Source organism: Polyodon spathula, chromosome 4 (genome assembly GCF_017654505.1).
Source record: "Polyodon spathula isolate WHYD16114869_AA chromosome 4, ASM1765450v1, whole genome shotgun sequence".
NCBI lineage: Eukaryota > Metazoa > Chordata > Actinopteri > Acipenseriformes > Polyodontidae > Polyodon > Polyodon spathula.
In genome coordinates, this window is record NC_054537.1 from 97,086,679 (window position 1) to 97,098,482 (window position 11,804).

The 11,804-nt window shown below is 39.6% G+C and overlaps 1 protein-coding gene across 3 annotated transcripts in view; it reads right to left on the minus strand.

Moving 5' to 3' along the window:
* Window positions 1-11,804, minus strand: part of LOC121315192 (mitogen-activated protein kinase 15-like) — a 32,064-nt gene that overhangs the window by 18,145 nt on the left and 2,115 nt on the right. For all 3 annotated transcript variants that reach the window (XM_041249248.1, XM_041249247.1, XM_041249246.1), the window contains exons 2-5: window positions 6,259-6,357; window positions 5,355-5,384; window positions 3,953-4,043; window positions 1,264-1,394 (exon numbers count right to left, since the gene is read on the minus strand). In XM_041249248.1, coding sequence (XP_041105182.1) covers window positions 1,264-1,394; window positions 3,953-4,043; window positions 5,355-5,384; window positions 6,259-6,357 — 351 coding nt within the window. The remainder of the gene's footprint in view (window positions 1-1,263; window positions 1,395-3,952; window positions 4,044-5,354; window positions 5,385-6,258; window positions 6,358-11,804) is intronic.

An 11,804-nucleotide genomic window follows, 5' to 3' on the forward strand; every position in this document is an offset into this window, starting at 1 on the left:
CCTTTTGTTATCTTCTTGAGACCCCCTTGCGTCATCCCAGTGGCATTATCTCTTTCGATCTCTCTGAAGTCTTTAGAGCCTGTGCTAATTGTAGTCCACAGCATTGTTATCTCATTAGCTTGCAGTCAATGTTGGGCAAGAAGCTTGTAGACGCAACATCTCTATCAATGGTTAGCAGTACATGCAATTTGAACCAAACAGTCTGCTATCTGCAATATTAGTCTCTTTTCAGAAAAGAACACCAGTATAGCTCTGCCAGTCCACATGTGTAGCAAACTCCTAATCAATTCTCGATCCATGTTTTCCAACAACAACGTTGGCAATCTCATACTTTTTTTTTTAATTTATTTTTTTATTTAGTAGTTGCCAATTATCTTTTATTATTTTCTCCCAATTTAGAATATCCAATTATTATTTAAGCTTGGCTCACCGCTACCCCCTGTGTCCTAGGGGTAGGGTTACAGAGATTGACCTGCTGCTAGCTGTCTTGCAGGGATAGGTAAGGTACTTGTGTCCTAGGGGTATGGTTAGAGATCAACCTGCTGCTAGCTGTCTTTCAGGGAGGGGTAAGGTCCTTGTGTCCTAGGGGTAGGGTTACAGAGATCGACCTGCTGCTAGTTGTCTGGCAGGGAGGGGTAAGGTCCTTGTGTCCTAGGGGTAGGGTTACAGAGATCGACCTGCTGCTAGCTGTCTTTCAGGGAGGGGTAAGGTACTTGTGTCCTAGGGGTAGGGTTACAGAGATCGACCTGCTGCTAGTTGTCTGGCAGGGAGGGGTAAGGTACTTGTGTCCTAGGGGTAGGGTTAGAGATCGACCTGCTGCTAGTTGTCTGGCAGGGAGGGGTAAGGTACTTGTGTCCTGCGGGTAGGGTTACAGAGATCGACCTGCTGCTAGCTGTCTTTCAGGGATAGGTAAGGTACTTGTGTCCTAGGGGTAGGGTTGCAGAGATTGACCTGCTGCTAGCTGTCTTTCAGGGAGGGGTAAGGTACGTGTGTCCTAGGGGTAGGGTTACAGAGATCAACCTGCTGCTAGTTGTCTTTCAGGGACGGGTAAGGTACTTGTGTCCTAGGGGTAGGGTTACAGAGATTGACCTGCTGCTAGCTGTCTTTCAGGGAGGGGTAAGGTACTTGTGTCCTAGGGGTAGGGTTACAGAGATCGACCTGCTGCTAGTTGTCTGGCAGGGAGGGGTAAGGTACTTGTGTCCTAGGGGTAGGGTTACAGAGATCGACCTGCCGTTTTCTGTCTGGCAGGGAGGAGTAAGGTACCTTTTGATCCCTGTGGATGACGTTACCCGAATGCAGAAACTTGGTGGCTTTCAGCAGCTGGTACATGATGTAACGCTTGTGAACATCCTTCAGCAGATTACCTTTCTTAATCACTGCATGCAGGTCCGTCTCTGCATTTCAGAGAAATAGTTCAAGTATGAAAGAAAATTTGTGACTCAAATACAATTTTCCCCTAGGTGGCGCAATGGATTTGCAATAGCTGCCTGTGATACAGTATTGAATATATACCTAAACTGTAATTAACATTTAAATGTTTAACTGGCAATTGCACTACCCACTGAGGCAACCAAACCACAGTGGGGGGATTTTCAAAGGTTCGTAAATGGTAACTTCAGTGCTAATGAACAATTCGGTAAGTACATTTTCAAGCGGTTGTTATGCCTATCTCATTTTTAAATAATTCCGAAATTATGTGGATTTACGAAATAATGTTAATATCTTAACAAGCAGGGCTTCTTTTGTTTGCGTGGGAATTTAAAAGCAAATCTGTGTTAATTGTCAGAATGTATCAGGAGTTAATTTGAAAAGGAGGGTTTTAATTAGCGAAAAAGTACATAGCTCACCTGAAACAGTGCTTAAGTTCTTTGGTGCAGCAGTATGTAATTTTAGAGCTTGAGTGTGAGCCTGAGATTGACAGACCCCGGCTGCAACGCTGACGATACAGAGAGAGGGTGTTCAGGACCAGAGTTCATTTCTTAGATTGACCAGGTGATGATCTAGAAATTCGACTGCGTCTGTATAGGGCATTTTGTCGATCTCTGTCAGACTCTGCAGGAGGACCTTGAATTGCCTACTAAAAGGGTCCATGCCGTACCCCTGCATATGAAGGTGTTAGCAGCATTGTCCTTCTATATCTCTAGGTGATTTCAAAGGGTCACGGTGACTTGATAAAGACGGTCAATGATTATAGCAGTACCCCACTTAATCAGGAGCAGCTACAAAATATTAAAAAGGAGTTTTATGACATTGCTGGATTACCCAGGGTAATGGGAACCATCGATCACACACACGTTGCATTCAAATCACTGCAGCACCATGCGTATGTGAACCGGGAGGGTTCCAACATTCACTAAACGTGCAGCTGATTTGTAAGGCATCCTATAACAGCACATTTCCCTGGCTCCTGTCATGACTTACATTTTGACACAATCCGCTGTGTTCAGAGACCCAATACACCAGATGGCATGTTAGCAGGTCAGTATTGTAAGACTACCTAGAAAATTCAATATTTTAGTCTTTTCTATATGTGGTTATGACCATTTTGTTTTAACCATTTGTAACCTTACAGAAACATTTGTTGTATTGCTAAAATGATACACTGTTATTGTTATTTGCAGAGATTTTGTTTGAAAAAGCCTAAGAGTAAATAATGAAATCTTGGTATAGAAAATGGCATACTATTACAATAAAGTTTCCTTACAGGGGATTGTGGATTTGCAATGCATCCTTATTGTAGGGAGTTCTATCCTAACTTTAAAAGCTTAATAAATATATCATGAAATGTTGCATACATGGTATACATGTATAATAACTAAGAACTACAAACACAAATTGCACTTCAAATGTATTTATTCATAGCCTACAATCGTACTACATCAACATAAGAAAAGAAATTCCAATCAAGCCTACACAGATGGCTTACCCCCCATCCAAAACAAAATACCTTTTTTTTCTTTTGAACCAAGAGTGCAAAGTTCACATTAAAAGAGTTGTATATAATAAGCTGTGGCAAAATACCTCCTCGAATGAGGGTAAATGACTAGTAGGGTTTAAGTTTTATTTCCATTTGGCTGTACTATACTGCATACAATAACATTGATGTTTGAATTACTATACAGCGAGTTCAATACAATAACATTGATGTTTGAATTACTATACAGCGAGTTCAATACAATAACATTGATGTTTGAATTACTATACAGCGAGTTCAATACATTAACGCTGATGTTTGAATTACTATACAGCGAGTTCAATACAATAACACTGATGTTTGAAAATCCCCCCAATGCATTTAAATCCAGTTGTACTGTAACACTGTAACACAGCAGCACAAAAGCAGTTGTGGATTTTTCTAAAGGATAGTGTTCTAGTGAATGTGCAAAGGAGGAAATAACTGTATATACAGCTGATTGAATATACAGGCTTGCCTTGCAGTCACATACAACAAAGATGGAAACAGAGTGAAATAGAAGCCGTGCAGTGGTCTGAAATGTAACATTATCAGATTATACTATTATACTCCTACTACTACTACCACTACTACTAGCTGGTTCCTGAAGGCAACGACATTGCGCTGGTGTCCAACTCAGCTGCCCTGATCTACTACTACTACTACTACTACTACTAATAATAAAATAATAATAATAATAATAATAATAATAATAATAATAATAATAATAATAATAATAATAACTGCAGCCCTTGACCTATTACAATACTGATAACATGCTTAGCTAAGAAAAGAGTTTCAGTGTGCCTTGACACTGACAGTATATTGAGAGAAACCACAGAATATTAATTGGGTTTCTGCAATAAAAGCCAAGATTGGCACAACCCGCACCATGGCACACATCGCAGGGAAATGAACACTGCACAGCCAGCACATTCACTCTGCTTCCGCAGTTAATTCTTCACTATACAAAAAAACAAATAAATCAAATTCCATTACCCATGTACTCAAAGACCAGGTAGATGTCCTTGTCATTCTGAGCTTTGATGACATTCAGCAGTTTGATAATGTTGGGGTGCCCTCCAAACTCCTGAAACACACCCAATGACATCACTTTATAATGTGATACTTTGTACTGTGATATTTTGTAACAATTATAAGTCACCCTGGATAGGGAATAAATAATAATAATAATAATAATAATAATAATAATAATAATAATAATAATAATAATAATAGTCTGTCTCTCATTACTATTGCATGCTCTGTAAACTCCTCAAACACACCCAGTGTAAAACTGTCTCTCACTACTATTGGCTGTATTCATTTTGCAAGGAAAGATTGCAGACAATCGAATGACCTATAGAAAGATTGCAGACAATCGAATGACCTATAATACCCTATAGTACAAAGTTACACAGTATATTTAACTGTTGCAGTTAACTACTGGCAGTGTTGAAGAATGTTTAAAATAGGAATTTACATTGAATTCAAATGTGCCTCATATGATATGAATAGAAATGATATAATGTAAGGATATTGCATTATAGTACTGCACAAGCTCTGAAGCACAGACCAGAATAAATCTACATTGATTCCACAATAACCCACCAAAAATGTCCCTTATATCTGTCACTGCTAGAAAAATTGTAAGTGACAAACCTACTCAACATAGCTCTATTCCATAATGCTATCTACATAAAAATTAAACGTGGTATTATTCCAGAAATAGCTTTTAGCCCAAATGAGTGATTCCAAAAATAAACAGCACTGCATTGTGTTGAGTAATTGCACTAACTAATGGGGTTGCTATGAATGTTTTAGCAGCTTTGGTCTTGTAAAGTAAAAGAGACAGATGATTAAATACAGCTTAACACACTGCATTGTAGCTTTAACAGAGCCTTAGCAGATGTTCCTACTCCTCGTGATCAATGACACTTAGCAAACCACAGCACCCCAAGACACACACCAGTGTCACGCTTACCTTTGCTTTTTGTGTTTCTATAAATAAAAGTATTCTTCTAAGCAAGCTGTTCATACAGTATGCTGTAAAGTCGTAACATGATCATGTTAAGGATTCCTTTCTGGTAACCAAATACTGTATAAAAAACTAATTACAAATGCTGCTGTACTGCAATCAATTTTCATGAAGGTTAATAGATAGGGGTTATGATGGGTCTGCGTGTGTAACACACATATTTTATAGCTGGAAATAGATACCTGTATTTTCAAAACACTGCGCTTTCTTATTAAACTGCAGCAGCTACGCCTACCACAAGCAGAGAAGAGGGTTTGATTTGCCCACTGAACAGAACTGAAACTCAGCTTATCTGAACTGATGACTGCACACATGTGGTATACTGGACCTACGCTGAAGGAGAGCTTAAAATGCAATTCTTACCTGAAGGAACATTATTTCCCGGAACGTTCTCTGCAAAAAAAAAAAAAAGAAAAAGTAGTAAATGGCATTGACCTTCAAAACCTTAAAGAATGGAACATTCAATGACCTCACAGAAGCTTAAAGAATGGAATATTCAATGACCTCACAGAAGCTTAAAGAATGGAATATTCAATGACCTCACAGAAGCTTAAAGAATGGAACATTCAATGACCTCACAGAAGCTTAAAGAATTGAACATTCAATGACCTCACAGAAGCTTAAAGAATGGAATATTCAATGACCTCACAGAAGCTTAAAGAATGGAATATTCAATGACCTCACATAAGCTTAAAGAATGGAACATTCAATGACCTCACAGAAGCTTAAAGAATTGAACATTCAATGACCTCACAGAAGCTTAAAGAATTGAACATTCAATGACCTCACAGAAGCTTAAGGAATTGAACATTCAATGACCTCACAGAAGCTTAAAGAATGGAATATTCAATGACCTCACAGAAGCTTAAAGAATGGAATATTCAATGACCTCACAGAAGCTTAAAGAATGGAATATTCAATGACCTCACAGAAGCTTAAAGAATGGAACATTCAATGACCTCACAGAAGCTTAAAGAATGGAATATTCAATGACCTCACAGAAGCTTAAAGAATGGAATATTCAATGACCTCACAGAACGTATGCCAAAAAAAAATAAAATAAATAAAATCAGCAAAACACTTGAGCTGTAACTCAACTGTTACTGCAGGGAAACAATTCTCTGAAAAAAAACCACCCCCTCCAAATTCACACTTCAGTACAATACGTTCATGTATTTTGTCTACATGTTTAAGATAATACTCACAACAGTTCCCATTAACAAGCAGAATCCCACTGGAAACTACATTGTTTTGGTATTATATTTACCTGGGCATCTGTCCTGTTTCTGAAAGCGTCAAAAATTTTCTTCACAGCAATGATCTCCCCAGTCTTCCGATCTATTCCTTTCCACACGATTCCATAGGCCTACAAAATTCCAGGGACACATGCCTGAGTGAGAGGAATCATCGTAACCCAGACACACAATCCCAGGGACACACACCTGAGTGAGAGGAATCATCATAACGCAGACACACAATCCCAGGGACACACACAAGAGTGAGAAGAGTCATCATAACCCAGACACACAATCCCAGAGACACACACAAGAGTGAGAGGAGTCATTGTAACCCAGACACACAATCCCAGAGACACACACAAGAGTGAGAGGAGTCATGATAACCCAGACAACAATCCCAGGGACACACACAAGAGTGAGAGGAGTCATCGTAACCCAGACACACAATCCCAGAGACACACACAAGAGTGAGAGGAGTCATGATAACCCAGACACACAATCCCAGAGACACACACAAGAGTGAGAGGAGTCATGATAACCCAGACACACAATCCCAGGGGGACACACAAGAGTGAGAGGAGTCATCGTAACCCAGACACACAATCCCAGAAACACACACCCGAGTGAGAGGAGTCATGATAACCCAGACACACAATCCCAGGGACACACACAAGAGTGAGAGGAGTCATCGTAACCCAGACACACAATCCCAGAGACACACACAAGAGTGAGAGGAGTCATGATAACCCAGACACACAATCCCAGAGACACACACAAGAGTGAGAGGAGTCATGATAACCCAGACACACAATCCCAGGGGGACACACAAGAGTGAGAGGAGTCATCGTAACCCAGACACACAATCCCAGAGACACACACAAGAGTGAGAGGAGTCATGATAACCCAGACACACAATCCCAGGGACACACACAAGAGTGAGAGGAGTCATCGTAACCCAGACACACAATCCCAGAAACACACACCCGAGTGAGAGGAGTCATGATAACCCAGACACACAATCCCAGGGACACACACAAGAGTGAGAGGAGTCATCATAACCCAGACACACACTCAACTTGTGAGAGTTTGAGCAGAGTGCAAAGCTTCAGACCTACAGTACTCAACATATACAGTAATGGAAACGTGTGTGCTTCTTGTTTGAGCTTCTGCTGTTCACAAGTGAATGAGTCGGATCCGTCCCATAATAGCTACGTTGAATAAACATCTTGACATGGTACAATACTAGTCACAAGACTACTCAGTTTAAATACCCTAGAAATAAACAGGCATAATACAAATCTCCTACCTGTTATTGAGCTCTGTGGTTTCCTAACAGCACCTTCCTAGTGGTTTAGAGTTAACATCTACTGGGTCTGGATATATTATTATTGCATAGCACATATGTTATAGTATATATTTGTTCTTGGTTGATATCTGCTAACTACAAGTTGATAACAATGCAGTAGCAGCCCATCTGCAGCAGGAAAATAAACTTTGTTCTAAACGCTAATGATTCTTGCAGTGAGTTCTACGTGACAGCAGTGACCAGGCATGCAGTTTGCGCCTGTCACAGACTTTCAATCCATGCCATCATCGTCCTACTTCATCAAGGTTTCACAATGGCTGTGCCAATGTCCATTTTCACTACAGCATTCACAAACTGGACAATTATTTCAGCTACAGTATGGGTTTGGAGGAAGTCCTAACTGGAGGGGTTTGGAGGAAGTCCTAACTGGAGGGGTATAGAAAAAGAAGTGGCTTCAAACACGTGCCCCAAACATTGTTGCATCTGGCTTCAATAGCCACCGACTGTTTGCACCACTGTAAATTTTAGCTACTGTACTATAAAAACATTAGTAGTCTGAATTTAAAGAAAGCTGAGATTTAAGAACAGTTAAGAAATGAACTGAAGAGTTGAAAGTAAAGATAACAAAGCACTGCCATCAATGTCTCCACCATGCACATCTATATATTTTATAGGTCTCCTCACAAGCCATGCTTCCTGGGTCATTTTAATTGGAGAGTGAAATTGCCCCCCACCCCGACACTGGCTTCCCCTGTTGACTGACTTGCTTTCCTCATCATCCTTGCAAGAACACTATCGAAACATCAAGTAGATTACAGAATGTACCATATTACTACCTGTACAACAAAACTAGGTTTCAAGAAAGATCTAGTAGTATGCTTTGCAGAGATACTGCCCAGGGATGGAAATAAACTCACATTGCACAGCAGTTCCACCTACAGTATTCCAGTTTTAATACAAGTTTGACTAGCCACAATGTAGGTAACAAGCTCAGGTGTTTCATACTGCAGTCACATTCATCACCAGTAATGGAACACTAGTTTTTGAACAGACTTCACACAACCCTGGTGTTTATTTGAAGGTTACCCTCAGCAATCCTTTGTTTGGGACTGTGTAAAACCACCCCTGACTATCTGACATTTGTATTTACTCTAATAATAATAATAATAATAATAATAATAATAATAATAATAATAATAATAATAATAATAATCTTTACTTATAGATGCATTTCATGCCCTTCACACAGGTTAAAATAGAGCAACAATTACAAAGACAAATATTATAAAAACACTAACTAACAAAAGAGCAAAACACACACTCATAAAATGATAAAAATGCATAAAAACAAATAAAACAGTTAAAATAACCACGACATGTCCGAAGAAAATCAGAAAATCACAAAAAGCAACCTCTCCTTTCTCCCTAAGCCTTACCCTGGGACTGCAGAGCAGACCACTATCAGTTGATCTCAATGCACACTGAGGCCGATAGGGAGACAATAACTCTAACAAGCAATCCGGTGCCATTCCCATTAGTGCTTTAGACGGAAGTAATAGAATTTTAAAATCAGTTCCATATTTCACTGCATGCCAGCACAGGAGTTATTATATGTGCTCTTTTTTGTTCTGGTGAGAACCCTTGCAGCTGAATTCTGCACAAGCTGCAGTCGTGATAAGGCTTGGCTAGTAAGCCTAGCAAACAGGGCGTTACAGTAGTCCAGTTTAGATGAAATAAAGGCATGGACTACTTTCTCAGCATCGGAGAATCACAGAAATGATCTAATGTTGACAATATTTCTTAGATGATAAAAAGACACCTTTGTAATCCTGTTAATATAGAACATAAGAACATAAGAACATAAGAAAGTTTACAAACGAGAGGAGGCCATTCGGCCCATCTTGCTCGTTTGGTTGTTAGTAGCTTATTGATCCCAAAATCTCATCAAGCAGCTTCTTGAAGGATCCCAGGGTGTCAGCTTCAACAACATTACTGGGGAGTTGATTCCAGACCCTCACAATTCTCTGTGTAAAAAAGTGTCTCCTATTTTCTGTTCTGAATGCCCCTTTTTCTAAACTCCATTTGTGACCCCTGGTCCTTGTTTCTTTTTTCAGGCTGAAAAAGTCCCTTGCGTCGACATTGTCAATACCTTTTAGAATTTTGAATGCTTGAATTAGGTCGCCACGTAGTCTTCTTTGTTCAAGACTGAACAGATTCAATTCTTTTAGCCTGTCTGCATATGACATGCCTTTTAAGCCCGGAATAATTCTGGTCGCTCTTCTTTGCACTCTTTCTAGAGCAGCAATATCTTTTTTATAGCGAGGTGACCAGAACTGAACACAATATTCAAGATGAGGTCTTACAAGTGCATTGTACAGTTTTAACATTACTTCCCTTGATTTAAATTCAACACTTTTCACAATGTATCCGAGCATCTTGTTAGCCTTTTTTATAGCTTCCCCACATTGTCTAGATGAAGACATTTCTGAGTCAACAAAAACTCCTAGGTCTTTTTCATAGATTCCTTCTCCAATTTCAATATCTCCCATATGATATTTATAATGTACATTTTTATTTCCTGCGTGCAGTACCTTACACTTTTCTCTATTAAATGTCATTTGCCATGTGTCTGCCCAGTTCTGAATCTTGTCTAGATCATTTTGAATGACCTTTGCTGCTGCAACAGTGTTTGCCACTCCTCCTATTTTTGTGTCGTCTGCAAATTTAACAAGTTTGCTTACTATACCAGAATCTAAATCATTAATGTAGATTAGGAATAGCAGAGGACCTAATACTGATCCCTGTGGTACAACTGGTTACCACACTCCATTCTGAGGTTTTTCCTCTAATCAGTACTTTCTGTTTTCTACATGTTAACCACTCCCTAATCCATGTACATGTGTTTCCTTGAATCCCAACTGCGTTCAATTTGAGAATTAATCTTTTGTGCGGGACTTTGTCAAAAGCTTTCTGGAAATCTAAATAAACCATGTCATATGCTTTGCAATTATCCATTATCGATGTTGCATCCTCAAAAAAATCAAGCAAGTTAGTGACTCAAAACTCAAAGCAGAGTCAAAGACAACACCTGGGTTTCTCACCTCAGATTTTAAATTTCCAGTTAAGTCACCCAAGTCTATTTTTGACAGTCAAGTTGTTTCTGAGAACCTACTATCAAAACTTCTGTCTTATCAGAGTTTAATTGCAGGACATTTTGGGACATCCAAATTCTGATGTCAATAACACACTCAAGTAGGACTGATGTAATGATAATGTCACCAGGATTCAGAGATATAACTGCACAGCATGTTTACCAATAATCTGACCTAGAGGTAGCATGTACAAAGAGCATAATACTGGACCAAGAATAGAACCCTGAGATACGCCACAGGTAATACTAAACCTGACATTGAGTGGGACTTGATCAGTCAATGAAACAACCCAAGCCCAAGCCTATTGCTGCAGTGTGCGTGTGCACCTGCACCTCACACACAACTCCTCACCACATCACAATGGACTTGGGGTTCATAAGGACATAAGAAAGTTTACAAACGAGAGGCGGCCATTCGGCTCATCTTGCTCGATTGGTTGTTAGTAGCTTATTGATCCCAGAATCTCATCAAGCAGCTTCTTGAAGGATCCCAGGGTGTCAGCTTCAACAACATTACCCACATTCACAGTCTCCCATTTTTTTTTTTTTACAGTACAAATGTTTCCTTTCAAGTATAAACAAGTCCGTTTAACCCTTTAAGGTACAAGGGACATTTGTGTCTCACAAATAAAAATGATGCAAACTTTCTTATTTATGCAAGGAGATGCACGAAACCTGGTTTAAAATTTGCTGACAGGCTGGATCTGCTAATCCAAACTGCCAGCTCCCTCCGAGTGATACCTGAGTTACTTTCAAATATGTTTTAGGAAGAAACCGTTTGAACAACAACCTCCCACTTCCTCGAGTATCTGAACTTCCCTGTTGCTCGCAGAAACGGCACCTTTTAAAAAAGTGTATTTCCCCTTGTATTATAAAGAAGAATGACCTTATAAAACCACGCTGACATGTACCAGATACATAAGAACATAAGAAAGTTTACAAACGAGAGGAGGCCATCCGGCCCATCTTGCTCGTTTGGTTGTTAGTAGCTTATTGATCCCAAAATCTCATCAAGCAGCTTCTTGAAGGATCCCAGGGTGTCAGCTTCAACAACATTACTGGGGAGTTGATTCCAGACCCTCACAATTCTCTGTGTAAAAAAGTGCCTCCTATTTTCT